This window comes from Vicugna pacos, chromosome 20 (genome assembly GCF_048564905.1).
Source record: "Vicugna pacos chromosome 20, VicPac4, whole genome shotgun sequence".
NCBI classification, from domain to species: Eukaryota; Metazoa; Chordata; class Mammalia; order Artiodactyla; family Camelidae; genus Vicugna; species Vicugna pacos.
This window is the reverse complement of record NC_133006.1, coordinates 16066983-16082174: the sequence shown is the minus strand read 5'-3', so window position 1 is coordinate 16082174 and position 15192 is coordinate 16066983. Positions and strand designations below refer to the sequence as shown.

General features: G+C 54.4%; 1 protein-coding gene across 2 annotated transcripts; it reads right to left on the bottom strand.

Annotated features, from left to right (window-relative positions):
- Positions 1-6354: 6354 nt before the first annotated feature.
- Positions 6355-15097, bottom strand: FRS3 (fibroblast growth factor receptor substrate 3). 2 transcript variants are annotated; one of them, XM_072945024.1, is made up of 7 exons: positions 14946-15097; positions 13222-13365; positions 11936-12024; positions 10980-11166; positions 8950-9111; positions 7965-8122; positions 6355-7682 (listed from the first exon to the last, which is right to left on the bottom strand). In XM_072945024.1, the coding sequence occupies exons 3-7, from the start codon at positions 11999-12001 to the stop codon at positions 6768-6770; spliced, it is 1488 nt and encodes a 495-aa protein (XP_072801125.1). In that variant the 5' UTR covers positions 12002-12024; positions 13222-13365; positions 14946-15097; the 3' UTR covers positions 6355-6767. The 2 variants fall into 2 exon arrangements, with proteins under 2 accessions (XP_072801125.1, XP_072801126.1); XM_072945025.1 differs by lacking the exon at positions 13222-13365 and having other exon boundaries at positions 14946-15071.
- Between the last annotated feature and the right edge of the window lie 95 nt (positions 15098-15192).

Genomic DNA, 15192 nt, shown 5'->3' with positions numbered 1-15192 from the left:
CATTTCCCTGGCCAATGCCCTTGGGTCTACCTCCAAGAATGTATCCCACATCTGTTCTCCTCTCTCTTTTTCTCCTGCCACCAATGGGCTCCAAGCCACTGTCATTTCTCCCCTAGATTACCTCAACAGCCCCCTTGTAAGTCTCCCCACTTCTACCCTTTCCACCCGCCTCCTGGCCCCCTATCTCCACACAGCAGCCAGAGCCATCCCATTAGAACTCAGATCAAGTCTCCTCTGCTCCCAAGCCTCCAACAGCTAATCCAGTGGCCTCCCCCGGCACACAGGATCTCTGTACCCCAGATCCTCCCCCTGTATCCTCTTCCCCAGCCCTCTCCCCTTCCCCGCCTCCAGCTGCACCAGCCTCCTTGCTCCTTGTCACTTTTCCTGAACCTTACAGGGCCTTCCCCTTTGCTGTTCCCTTTGTCTGTGCCTTCCTTTCCTTAGCTGTTCACTTAGCCTTCGTGCTGCTCAAACCTCTGCTCCACTGTCACCTCCCCAATAAGGTCTTCCCTGACCTGTGGCCCATTCCTGCCACTCAATCACATTGCGCCTTCTGCAGTTTCTTCCAAGCTTCAAAACAGAACTAACTTGTTCATTTAATTAATTAGCTGGTTAATCATCTCACCCTCCGGAGAATGTAAGTTCATGAGGGCAGATCCTATTCGTCCTGATGACTGCTGTGTCCCCACCCGTCACCGTGCCTGGCACATAACAGGCACTCAAATATTTGTTGAGTGAGTGGCCAGGTGAATGCCCACACCTGGTCTGATCCGAGCCCCACAGCAGCCCCCTCCCATCACATGCAGGCCCATGGCTGGCTTTTCCACAGCCTACTAAGTGTAGTCGCCTCTGCCTCCCCCTTCCCTGACCATCTCGTTCCTGCCCCACCCACTCCTCTCCCCCAGACCCCAAGCCCCCAGTTTAATTGCTAGGGTTCACACTTCCCCTTCCTCCCCACCATGGTCCACTTTCAGCCGGCCTCCCCACATCATCTGGCTGTTGCTATGACAACCATAGTAGAATGAAGCTTGGGCCTGTGTCAAGCACCCACTGAGCACTTCCTGTGCATTTTCTTATTTAACATACAATGGCATTGTGGGGTAAATGTTATTTGTTTCCCTTAATAAATAAGGAAACAGGTTCAGAGAGGCTGAGTGATCTGCCTGAGGTCACACAGCTTTCAAATGACAGAGGTATGTGTTCTATCATCCTGTCTTGTGTGAACCTCACTTCTCCAACTAGACAGTGAGCTTTGGGGAGATGGGACTTTGTCAGGACTCAGCCCCCATGACCCAGATTTTGAAGCCTGGACCCGCCTTTGTGTCCAGTGAAGGCTTGGGAAATCAAGGCCACCATATTTGTATGACTGTGCATGGTCCCACCCAACCCCAACCCTGATATAGCAATACATTGATAGATTCCTTAGGCCCTTTCATCCCAGGCGGAAAGGAGCTAGTAAGGAAAGAGGCCACCACAAGCCTGTCTGGGCCAGAGAGGCAAGGCAACTCAAAGAACACCAAGAAACATCCCCACCCCAACCCATCCCAATGCCCGATGCCCTCCAGCCACTCCTTCCAGCTCTGTTCACATCTCCTCTCAAGTGCTCCACAGACTGCCCGGCTCTCCCCAGCCCAGACAACATGCAGTCAGGATTAGAGGTTTCATTGCTTTTACATTCCTCTTCCCAGAGTCAGAGTCCCCAGTTCCCCATCTCGTCACCCCCACATTTTGTCCCATCCAACTCTTTCTAGAATCTTCACACCCAGAGGGGAACCAGGCCAGGCTACAAAGGGGAAGATGGAGGGAGGCCATGGGACCCCCAAGGGACCAGGCCCCCCCAACTAAAGGGGCTGACAGGAAGGAGGAGAGACGGCTGAGGAAACACCCCTGTCAATCAGCAGGCACTGGGTGGGGTTAAGGTGCCCCCCAACCCCCCCCACACTGCTCATTAGCTCAGTCATTATATTAACAATCCCTTGAGAATAAGCATAATGACGGCGTACACCTGGAGCACGAGTGATGCTCTCCCTCACCAGACCTCCCCCCAGCCCCTCTCCACAGGCATCTACTGGGCCCTGGGACAGGAATGTGCATCCCCAGAGAAACAGCCCAGAGAGGCCAAGAAGAGGGTTCAGCTGGTGAGTGAGGCAGGTGGTCGGAAGGCTTCCTACCAACGTGGGCAGGCAGAGCAGGCAAAAGGAGAGCTAGGCTGAGAACCCCACATGCCACAGCAAACTCTTGTGACCCACGGGAACCCCCTCCCTGCCCCCATCTCTGCTCTCCCATCACCTCCAGGTTCACAGCGAGAGCTGGGGCCTCTAAACTCCAGGACAGACCCAGATAAACAATAAGAAATGTCAGCTGAATGAATGGACAGCTTGGAATTTGATTTAACAAACCAAGAACTCTAATATCAAGTGGCCACTAAGGGGCTAGGAACACTGTGGAAGTTACTGGCTGGTGTCGGCCAGCTCTAAGGCCCCGGGAGCAAGAAGGGCCAGTCACGTGAATGCTAACTCGGGCAGAAGTGTAATGTCTTGAACAAGGATGGCATTGGGCTGAAGGAAGGTGAGGATCAGGCCTGGTCAATTCTGAGTCAAACACAGAGCACAGAGCACAGAGGGCTGGACAGAGGGGAGAATACCTTTCTCGTTATGCAGGAAGGACCATGTTCAGGTGAAAATACTTGCCGTTTACTGTGCACTTATATGGGCTCACTGCCACAGCTCCTGCTGGGAAGACATCCTCTTATTTGCTCCTCACAACAATTTCATGGCGGAGGGACTGTTCTTAACCCCGTGTCACGGAGGAGGAAACTGAAGCATGAAGAGGTCAAGTTGTTAGTAAGTGATGATGCCAAGTTTCGAAGTTCAGCTCCCTTGGCAGAGAGGCTAGACTTAGTCATGTGTGGGTCCGTGAGCAGAATGAGGACCTAACAAGGGACAGTATTAGGGACATCATAAAAGACTCGAGTGGAGGGAGCACTTGTGAGATAATGAGCTCCCCATCCAGGACGTGTGTGAGCAGAAACCTGAGAAGCCTCTCCAGGAATCCTGTCAAAGGGATCCCTAGATGGGTCCCAGCTCAGTTGACCTATGAGATTCCATCCTGGACTCTGTGATTCCGTAAGCACAGAGCCCAGGGGGCCCACACAGCCCCTTTCACCCTTGCCTCAGCCTTCCATAGCCTTCTGGAGTTCCAGGGGGACCCTAATTATAAAACCCCCTCTACCTGTGTGTATGACTCCCCTTGAAGGGAGGTTCTGGCCCAACCTGACACCTCCTGGGGGGCAGAGGTGCCTGGAGGAGAGGGCGGCGGGGGCAGGCGAGGTCAGGCCTCCCCCTGCATACCCACCCATGGGAGGGGAGCCATTCCAAGGCACCCAAAGAGCAGAGGGACAGGGTTGGTGGGTGGGCGTCGGGCAGACCCCAGGGGAAAGCAGGTTCACCTTGTCATTAACCAGGCAAGGCCCCGGCTTGGAATTCAGAAGGATTCCTGAGGGGGAACACTGGAATGCAGCCCCTGCCGACACCCGGCCCACTTCTACATGGAGCGGCACCCAACATGTTATCCCCAAAGCCCACCCGAGGGAACAAAGCCCCTTGGGGCCAGGTTGGGAGCTGTGACTCGGAAAGACACACGACTGGCAGGCAGCCCCAGCTCAAGCCACTAATTAACTTCATGGCCTGAGGCAAGTCCCTTCACCTCTTGGCCTGCTTCCTCCTCTGCACTGTGGTGATAACAATCCCGCCCAGTGAGCCGAGAGAGATAAATGGTCCATCAGGCCCTGTGGAAAGCCGCCTGTGTTTATACTCTTGCAAAGTGCTATTATTATTATTACCCAGGGGTGGGCTCGGGAGGGCCCCTCCTGGTCTGACCTGAAATGTCACTCCTGGACAGGATGCTGGCTCCTGTCCTTTCCTGAGGGCAGCCCAGGGGGTGGGAAGGGCCTGTTTCTAAAGAAGAGAACTGAGCACTCAGCAAACATTCACCCCATAGGTGATGATCGTTGGATGATGATGGCGCTGGAAACGGATTCCATCTGCACACCACACCCCGACATTGGCAGGGCAGGCTCAAACACAGGAGCCATGGTCTCCCCCTTGGGCATCACTCCTGCCCACCCCTTCCCGCCAGGAAAGCCATCCACTCACACCCCACCCTCGCCAACGGAGGAAAATTCCTGCAGTAGACCTCATGGGTTAGAGGCAATGACCTGGGGAAGGGACAGGGAAGGTTGGCAGCCACACTGGGTTGGGAGCCAATTCCTGGGACATATCCTGGACCCCAACCCAGTGCCCCACAAATATGCAGCCTGAAGGATTACAACTTGCTCTGGGGGAGCCCCCCCAGGTCTGACCAGGCTCTGGCGATCCCTGAGAGTAGGGTTGAACTGCTTTTTTTTTTTTAATTGAAATATAGTTAATTTACAACATTGTGTTAGCTTCAAGTGTACAGCCAAATGACTTGGTTATATACATACATATATTCTTTTTTTGGTTGTTCTTTTCCATTATAGGTTATTGTAAGATACTGAATACATGAACTGCTCCTTCGAGTTGTTCAGCAGAGGAGCAGCAATAAGCCTGAGGTTGGTGTTGGGGGCGGAAGAGTTGTGACTACCTGTTTGTTTTTTGTCTTTTCCTGGAGAACAATTGGATTAAGACAGCTTGCCCAGGTTTGTCTACTTCCAAAGTGGTCTCATTATCTCCTTGGCTACTTCTCACAACTAGCTCTGCGTTTTCCAAGTGCAAAGGCTGAATGAGGCCCATTTGGGGTAACCAAATGCTCAAGAGAGCCCAGATAACAGCCGAGTAAGCTATTGCTCTCCTGACTCAAGCCAAGTTCCTGGCTTCCCCACGTCAGGGACCACGAGTAAGCGGGAAGTCACTAGCACGGCCAGGGTCCCTGGGCCTGGTCCTGGCATGGCCATGCCTGCCTATCTTGGTGATCCTGTTTGGAGAACCCACTGCTCCTAACTGTGGAGGCCAAACGGAATAGGGGGAGTTTGGGAGGACACGGAGAAAGCAGAAGCAGGCTGCCTGGGTGGGCAGCAGAGAGAGGACAGCACTTCCCTGCAGCGTGGGGAGACATGCATAAATCTAGCCTGCTGCGGGTGATCGCTCAGTTCCGGGGATCAAAAGGAGGTAAAGGAGAGAAGGGTTTGGTGCCAGCTGCATGCTGAGCCCCAGGTTGAAGGGCCTCTCACATCCTCTGTGGCCAGCCCTCCTTGTCCGTTTTCCTGAGAGTGACACCTAAGGTTGAGGGGTCTGGAAGCTGGTTGGTCCAATCCCCACCCAGGGTAGAGGGTATACACGGAACTGAGGCCCAGACAGCGCTGTTCTGGACACCAGGAGGGCAGGGAGTCAGGTGTAATATTCCTTGGTGAAGACAGTTCTGCTCATTCCACAGGGCAGGGAGATGGGGCACAAACAACGACCAGAGCCAAGAAGGCTTGTCCCTAAGTCTCAAACAAGCACTGGTCCCACTCCTCACCAGCACCCTGAGTGTCTCATCACAGACTGGAGTTCCTTGAGATGAACTATTCAGCGGTTTGAGATAGACATGGAGTCTTGGAGGCAGGAAGGCTGGTAAGAGAAAAGAGGAACAAAGCAGCCTCAGGACTGGGAAAGGGAGCTTCTACAAACACAGCCCTGGGTGGGTGGCACTCGACTCTGTGCATACCCCTGGCTTTCAGCAGGTGCAGATGTGGTGGCTCTGGTAGCACCCCAGCCCTGCGATAAGGCAGAGAAGCCCCAAAGATTCTGCTCCCAAGGAGCACTTCTCTGGAAAAGTCACAGTTTGTAAGCCAGATTATTTAGTTACATATTACACCATTTTCCCTTTTTTTTTTTTTTTTTTTGCTGTTTCTGAACATTTAGTTTTGAGCTAGCCATGCTGGCTGAGCTGAAGGAGGATCCAGGGTCCACCTTTGGGCCAAGGTGTTCAAGGAGAGTGGTAATCATGGGACCCACCTGGTGGCAGAAGGGAGGATCAGTGAGGGGTTCCAGAGAAGGTGAATCTGGTGTAACCTCCACCCCCCAAAATCCCACCCATGGCCAACCTCAGAGGGTCAGGGTTTTATCTCAAGAGGGCCATTTTCCTTACAGATCTCCTTTCTGCATCTAGGACTCTAGCTGTCCTGTCACTCTGACAAGCAACCATCCCTGGCAACGTTCAGTTCTGGGCCAGGGCTTCTTGGAGGGGAAAAAGAAATGGTCGTGACTTGTCACAAACACTACAATCACACCACACTTCCCAGAACAAAGCCCCACCTCTGACAGACCTCCCCTACTCCCAGCTCAGCACCATGCCAGAAAAGACTCCCTAAGAATGTGACATCATCCACCAAGCTGGAATTTAAAAATAATTATATTAATAATAAATATGTTAAATTACATTTAAAACAATAAATAGAAAAATAAACTGATAAATAAAATCAACAGGTACAAAATGTTTCCAAATTTCAACCAAAAAAACCACACAGACGACAGACGAGACAAATGGGCGTGACGGGAGGGGGCGAAATGCAATCACGGGACCCTTCACAGTTTACATCGTGGCTCCCTTCTCGCCTCTTTTCTGTCCCCAGCTCGGACACCAGGAGACTCAGTGGTTGATATATATCTTTGGGGACTCTGGCCAGCGCGGGGAAGCATCTGGTCCCACCTCCAGGCCCTTCATGCGAGGCAACCCTGAGCCCTGGGCATGTTGGTTTCGGCAGGAGCGGAGGCAGAGGCTGGGCGGGGAGAGGCGGAGGGAAGTCCCTACAGAGGCAGGTCGGTGCTGTTGTGCCGGGTTTTCCTGGCGGTGCCGTCGTCCCGGGGCAGAGCCCTCTGCAGGTTGGACATGGCCACGGTCTTTTTGAGGTCAATCACGGCGTACGAGTCTGAGCTGCGGGTAGGGTGGGTGGTGGGCACAGGGGCTCGGGGGACTGAGGGGTTCTGGGACCCCTTGGGGCGGTCTCCACCCCAGCCCTTCAGCTCCACCTGGATGTAGTTGAGCTGCCTCGGGGGCTCAGGGCCAGGCCGGCGGAAATCAAAGTTGAAGACCCTCGGGGAGCCTCGGCGGCGGGTCAGCGGCACAGGGAAGCTGCCGTGGCTGCGGAGGGCAGCCCGGGTGCTGGTGGGCTTCTGCAGTGGGGTCTCGTCCTCCTCGCCTTCGGGGAAGCCATTGGACGAGGGGGTGAGCCCGTCCCGTGAGTCTCCATCATCCCCGGCCTCCTCCCCCAGCGGCTGGGCCTGGTTCTCCCACACGGGCGGCAGCGAGGGCAGGTTCTCGTAGTGCAGCAGGGCGGCCCGGCGGTGGGCGAGGCCATTCCAGCCCGGGTCCTCCGGGCTCAGTCTCCAGCCAGCCCCGGGCCGCAGCCCCCCACTGACGTTCTCATAGGTGCACTTGGGCTGGGCCGGGCACTCGGACGGGCCCTCGTTGTTATTGTTGTGTTGGGGGGCGTCATGCAGGCTGGGGCAGAGGCCTTGGCACTTCACTGTGTGCCGCCGAGCCGGGGTGGGGCCCAACACAAACTTCACCTGGCCCGGCTGCAGGAACACCTGTGGGTCCCGTTGGTCAGGACCCCGGGCCTGCGGGGCGAGGGGCGCCCGGCCCTCAGGCAGGTGCTGCAGGCACTGCCGGCTCCTGCGGTGCTCATCCTCGCTGGCCGGTGTGTTGACGTAGGTGTGGGACTGCGGGGAAGAGTCCGAGGGGCAGAAGGGTCCAAGGGCAGGGAGGAAGGAGAGAACGGAGGGGACAGGATGAGAGAAGAGAAGTACAGGAAAAAGAGCTGGCGTTTCCCTCTCTTCTTTGTCCCCCAAACCTTCCAGGGAAGCTGCCCCCCTTTCCTGGGACATGAAGGCACCCTATCATCTTCTTCCCTCCCATGATCCTCGCTGGGAGGAGATGCAGTATTTCCTGATCCCCGCTCCCCACCCAGACCATGGGAAGATGCGGGGTAGCCACTCACTCACTTGCTCATCTGGGGCAATGAGGGCATGGGTGGACTCTTCCCCAAGCGAGGGGTGTCGCAGGCTGCTTGTCGAGGGGCGCCGGGGCGCTGAGAATCGTGGGCCCTCCCCTGGGCAGCCAGGGAAGCCATTGGAGAAGCTGGAGACGGTGTAGCCTAGAGCTGGGCACACAGGCGATGAGGGGGCCTTAAACCACCTGGCAACCACCTGCTACCGTGTGTGTGGCATCCTGGGACTCTGCCAAGTTGGCGAGAGACACTCCCAAGGCCCCCATGGGGGTCAGCCCAGCTGAACTGACCGTCCCCCATTATCTTCACCTTGTATCTGTTCTTCAAACCCTGCCCTTTCCCTCAAAGTCAGCATGAACCCCACTTTCCCCATCATAACCTTATCTGAAGCACGTCAGGCACACCGTGTTGGCACTGCACCGTCCCTTCACCTCACTCCAGCTCTGCCAGTGAGCTCCAGGGAAGCTCCTCCAAGTCAAGGACCTTGTTTCTATTTCTTCTGCCCGCAAGACAGCCGATGGCGTGCAGGACACAGAGCAAGGGTTCAGTGTGGGTTCAGTGAACAAATGAGCAGAAATTGTGGGAACCTCTCCAGAACACGGTCACAGGCAGAGATGCCTGCACCAGCCATCAGGAAAGGTATCTGGGTATGACCCAGTAGACAGCAGGAAGAAAGAGAAACAGCTCCAGACTGCTGTTTCCATGGAAACCCAATGTCTTCCTGTCTGCTCCCCGACCATCCGTCAATACAAGGTCCTGGACTCTCCAGCCTCAGCTTGAGTTACCTGATTGGCCAAGGCCAGGACTTATCCAACCCCAGGAGTTGTCTGATGATGGACAACGGTCCTGGAAGCCTGGCTCACCCAGCCATCCCCCGACCTGCCTGCCTGACTCATGCCCCAAGACTGGTGCTTCCTGGGCCTGTGCTTGTGCATGTGTGTGCATGAGTATAAGGGTGCCGAAGAGGGGAGTTTCCTCACCGTTGGGAGGCTGGGGGGTCCGAGGGAGGTCGAGCTCAGCAGGATGGCTGTTGCGGGTGATGATGACCGGCTCTTCCATCACATTGATGCTGTTGCATTGCATCAGATCCTGGAGGAGGTTGAAGATCTCCTCGGCCCGGGAGCACTTGAATGCAAATATCCCTGAAGGAGAGGAAGAAATGAGGCTCCCATGATCCTGTGTCCTATAGAGAAGGACCAGAGAGGCTGAACAGGAACACGAAGCTCAGGAAATGTCCCTGAACTCCAGTCCCAGGCCTGCAGGGGGCAAGAGAGGCCCTCATCCTGAGCACTCTCCCCAGCAGCCTCCAAAATCCAAGAGCTAAGGGAGGAGCTGGTCCAGGCCTCTGCCCCTGCCTCCAATACACACTATTCATCACTATCGTCTTAAGGTCCAGTCAGATGGGTGACGACTCCACCTCACATGCTGTCCCCCTCTTCCTCTCACTGCCATCCCTTACTCCCCAGAAAAACTGAGCTCCGCCAGGGCACCAGCCCTCAGCTCTACGCCCATCAGCCTCTAAGCTTGCTCACTGCTGTTCACTAGGTACTTAGCCCAGCACCTGGCCAGAGAGCAACCGTCTACTGTGTATAGGCTCCTGACCTCAAGGAGCTTGAACTCTGGTGCAGAAAGGAAGAAAGTGTGGGCCGACTCGCTAGAGGACAAATGCGGCTCCTCCACGCAGCCAGCCTCACAGCTTCTCAAACTCCAAGGCAGCAACTCATAGTCCCGGAACAGCAGGACTGGGCTGAGCACTCAGGACTCAGGGGATCCAAAGATGCCCTTTGGGTCCAGCCTGGGATGCTGCACCCCTCTGTAACAGTGGGGCCCAGGACTCGGGGGAGACTACTTGGAATATGTATGTGTGTATATATCTAAACAAGACAAATAAACTAGGCTGAGCTATAAGGTCTGCAGGAATGGGATGGGAAGGATAAAAGGGAGAGGAAGAGAAGGACTGTTATTTCCTCATTCTATTCTAACTCATACCAAGACATGCCAAGAGCTTAGAAAAGGCTGGGAAAGCCTGGAGTTTTAGGAGAACTCTGTACTGGGGCCTAGGGAGCTCCCTGGGATCCTCAGTGTGGATTAAACACCACCGGGAGCACGGAAGGCCCTTCCTCCCCTCTCTCTGCTCAGCCAGTGTTAACTGCTGCTCCCTCATGAGTTCCAAGGGTTAGATGCACAGCGGGGAAGGCTCCCCCAGCCAACACAACCCCAGAGATGCACTGTTGTGTCCACGGCCTCATCAGAGAAGTGCTCTCATCACATCACCGCAGTCACAAGCCCACACTGCAGTGAACACAATCCCGTGCGGGACTTCTTCTGCAGAGCTTAGGTCTGGGACCTCAAAGATAAGCCCAGACCATGCTGCCCCCTCAAAGAGCCATGGCTGGCTCCAGCCTTGACTTTACGGAACAACCCACCCCTCCCTGACCTCTGGCTGCAGGGAGAAAGAGGGGGAAGAAAGAGCACATCACAGTCCACTGCCCACAGGTGATGGGAGATGAAGATTAACCTCGTGAGGGTTACTGTGTGCACCAGGAACCCAGAACCTGGTCTTCCCAAATCTATCATTCCCATGCCACACAGCCCAAAGGCAGCCAGAGCCCTGCCTGGCCTTTCACTACACACAGAGTCCAGGGTACATGGCTTAGGGGCTCAGAAGAAAGTCTGTGCCTACTTAGGGGGCAACTGGGGCCCTTGAAAGTAGAATAACAGAGGGAGGAAGGAGGAATCTCTTGTTTTCCCAGGCAGACTCTGGCCTGGGAGCACTGGCTCCTTCCCACAGGCTGTGCAGCTAGCATCTTGACAAAGCTGACTCAGGCTGGGGCTGCAGTGACTGAAGAGAAACAGCACTGTCCTAGGAGTCCACTTAGTTCCGTGTGCTCTTGGCCATGACCCTTCCCTTCTCTGGGCAACACCGGCCACGTGAACAGACTTCCAGTCCCAGTACCTATCCCAGGTGCACAAGTCCCTATCCCAGCACGGGGCAGGAGCTGGTACGTACCCTGGCCTGTCTGACACCGGCGGCCGCTCTCGAAAGAGAAGAGGTTGGAGTCATAGCCGTAGCGCCGCAGGCAGAGGTAAGGCCAGCGGACAGCCTCGCGCCGGTGCAAGTGCAGCACCAGCTCGCTCTGTGTCAGCTCCATCACTCCGGAGCCCAGCTCCACCCCCTCGTCATCCACATTCGTCACCTGGGGGGGCGGGGCAGGGGACAGAAGGGTCAATGAGTGAGTCCAACAAGTGCGTGTCTGGGTCCGTGAGCCCCTGGGAATGCCACAAGGTTACTGGGACATGGATGAAGCAGTGCCGCTGACCCACAACAAGTTCTCTGGGCCAAACCTGGGAAAGTCTAGCCCAAGGCAGAACAAATATCTAGGCCTCCACCAATTGCACGCCCACGCTGTGGGCTCCCTCTTCTGGTGAGCAGGAGAAACCTGGGCCTCAAGATGCCAGGTGAGGAGGGGGCGCCCCCTACAGGGAGGTGGAAGGGCCGGGGGAGAGGGTGCGCAGGTCCATCCCGCTTGGCTTTAGCTTCCCAAAGCAAACAGCAAACACTAATATAGTGCTTGCCATGTGTTAAGCACTGTTTTAAATACTTGACATATATTAATTCACAAACACAGACTTTTGTTTTCTCCAAAAAGGCTATAAAGTTACAAAGACACACTGACAGGAGTGAACATCCTAAAAGCACAATTTTTGCTACTCTAGTACAGCATGTCTTCAGTCAAGACTGAACTTAACAAGACTGGAGTTAACATCAGGATCCACAAAAATGGCAGTGGCCTGGGCCCCTTTTCCTCAGGCCTCCTCTGAGGTCCTGAGCTTGAGAAGTCTTAGTGAGCCCACAATCTCAGCCCGTCACTCCACCTTCTCTAGGGAGGCGGAGACAACTCGGCAGCTCTGGCCGAGCCCAGGAGGCCATGCTGGGAACAAAGCAGAGGAGGTGACTATGGGTACCTTGAACTTGGTAGGGTGGTTGTCTGGGACACTGTCTCTGTTCAGGCAGCTGCAGCAGCTCCCCATGGTGTCAGAGCAGCTGGCCCACCCTAGAGAAAAACACAAGGGACAGAAGGTCATCGAGGTCAGGCCTAAAAAGCCCTGCTCTGGGGAACTCGGGCAGAACCACCTCGCTGTGATCACCTACTCTAAGACTCACAGTCCCTCCTTTAAGGAATTCACGCTCTCAATCCAGGGCCAGACACACATGGGATAAACATTAATTCAAGTTAGGACATGTTAAGGATTAATGCTGACCCGGAGTGGGGGGGGTGAATGGGAGGGAGATGGAGAGAGCTTTTCAGAGGCATTTTATCTGGACCTTGAAGTATGTAGGATCCTGCCTGAGGTAATGATAGGGAAGGGCAGCCTGAGCAGCAGGAAAAGCCAGGATAAAAGTAGGGATGCAGAAGTGATTTGCATCAGAAGTTGGGTGCCAGCTGAGGGCCCTCATCCAGATTCAGCAAAGAAACTGGAAGTTGGGCGTCCCAGACACTTTGGCCTGGACTTCTCTCCTCGCTCCTCCTTTTCCACCTCACTCTTCCCACATCATCTAAATCCTCTCTTTTCCTTCCTCACCACCATTCCAACATCCACCTCAAATTTATCTTCTTGATGTTCTCTTCAAATGAGATGTTACATTATGGTCAAAAGATACATTCAGAAGATTGAGCATTTAAACAGAGCACTATTTTTATCATCTTGAGAAGGTATTTCTTCCATTAAAAAAAAAATGCTGGGGGAGGGTATAGCTCAGTGGTAGAGTGCAAGCCTAACATGCGTAAGGTCCTGGGTTCAATTCCCCGTAACTCTGTTTTAAAAAATAAACAAACCTAAAATTACCCTCCCCCATTAAAAAAACAAATTAAAAAAAAAAGAAACAAACAAACAGATAACCCCACTGAGTTTTCTCCCTTTTGTCTAAAGGGGAGACCAGAAGCTTTAATATCTGGCTTTTCCTTCCTAGATTATGGCACTCGGGTTAGATGTCAGAAGAGTCGGGCCTGTGCCTAGGACAGAGAGGATACCACTAGGCTACAGTGACCTAAGGGAGCAAGCAAGCGCAGGAACCAATCCAGACCAGAAGTGACAGAGTTGCAATTTGCTGCAAGAAATGAATCGGTATGATTAGATGTCCTTCTCAAACTTCCACTGAATGTGTAAAGCTTGAACAACCCTGACCTGTACCTTCCATTCCTCCTAAATTGGGAAACTCCAGAAAAGTGGCTCCTATACACAGGTCTCACCTCACCCAGGCCATCGGGGAGCTGACCATGGGAGGGGCATGGGGAAGGACCCCCACTTTATTCCCCCCGTTCTTGGTGGGGCATCATGGCAAGCAGTCTGCAGAGAAGTCACCTGGATCTCCCTGGGACACACCTGGGGCTCACCTAGCATAGAAGACAGAGACCACAGGTTAGTGGAAACCTTCCATCCTCACCCCCGACTGCTAATGAAATTGACTTGCTGTCAGTCCATCCCACCTGGATATTCCAGGTCCTAGTAATATAGAAACACCAATGAAGAAAGTCAGATCAAGGGCAAAGAGAACATAAATTCCACGACCAGACTGAGGAGAGACTCCCCTAGCATCAGTGAGTTTGAAGTCTGAGGCAGCCCAGGACATTTTAGGTCACCTCTAGCCCCCATCTGAATCCTGTTACAACTAATACTAAGATCGCCACCTTACCTTTGCACAGAACTTGAATTCTACAGAGAGCTTTCTCAAAAAGACACTGTGATGTATTGGAAAGGGTGCTAGCTTAAAATTCAGGAAACCATTATTCTAGTCTTTTTTGTTGCTACTAAGTATGGGAGAGTCTGCCTAATTCACGCTCCACCACCACCTCCAACTCTCATCCCAAGGTCTTAGTTTTGAAGGGGAATAACCTCTAGAAGTAAATATGTAGAACATCACTAAAACCAACATTTTCCTCTTCGCGGACAACCTCCTTCAATCTCACGTTTGGAAGCTTGATAGATACTCTGTTCTCCAAGCTCTGAAAGGCCTAAAATTTAACATAAATGCTAACAATCAACCAAAATTTCAGTAATGTGAGTCCTAGATGGAGAAGTCGATAACCTAGGACCCTGGAGATTCTTGAAATCCCATGCTCCTGCTCTGATAAAACAATGTCATCTCCCAGGGCCCTTTGTGTTCTGCATCCTTGGACAACTTCCCAGGTAAAAAGACCTCCACCCTCTTGATCTGGTTTACTATCTGGAAGGGGGCACCAGGCTAAGGAAGGTGTACAGAGCCTAAAGACAGGCAGCTAGGTAAATACTGGGGCTTGAGCCACCAACAGGGAGTCTGGGGGTGAAACCAAGAACTAAAGGGTGCAAGATGGGGGAGGGTATTCCACATTTTCCTGTCCCCTTCACTTCTCTTTAAGATACCAGGATATACCATGACAGCCCAATGAGGGAGGTTACATCGGGTGGGACAGAGGAGGGGGCTCTGGTCTGAGATTGGTGTGGACTAGGGGGGGGAGTTTGAGGTTTTGGGGGCTAAAAATGTATGAGAGAGACCCGGGAGACCTGGGCAAATTTTTTAGATTTGAGCATGGTGCAAGAATAGGGGGTATGAAGACTCAGTAATTTCAGGGCGGTGGAAGAATTTGGGGGCATCCAGGAGAGAATGGTAGTTCTGTGGACCTATCAGGGGAATTCGCAGGAGTGAGGGGGTTCTGAGGACTCCAGGATACGCGAAGGTGTGTCCGAGGCGTGGGGGTGGGGTGGTTCTAGGGGGTCAAAGGCAAATTTAGGTAGCAGGGTTGACAGGGGAATTTCGATACCGGGGAGGAATGGAGGAGGTTGGGGCCATGCGTCGTCCCTGGATCCCCGCCCCCAGCCCCGGGGCTCCACCGCCCGTCCGCCCGGGGCTTCCTTGGGAGGGAGCGGAGACTGCGGCGCGGCGCGGTGCGGCCTCGGTGGAGCCGCCTCGTCCCCGCCCCGCCGCGCCCCGACTCACATCGCCCCGCGGCCCGGGCGGCGCCGGGCCCCGCTCCCGGGTCCCGCTGCAGCAACCGCCGCCCGCCCGGAGCTAACGCCTCCACCTCCCCGGAGCCGCGGGGTCGGAGGTCACCGGCAGCACCAACGAGACGCTGCGGGCGGGCGGACGCGATCGGGGGCGACCGGCGCGCAGCCTAGAAAGTCCCTTTGGAGGACTTTGCAGTAGGGAGCGGGGAGCATGCGCAGACGCCAGAGGGCGCTCCGCG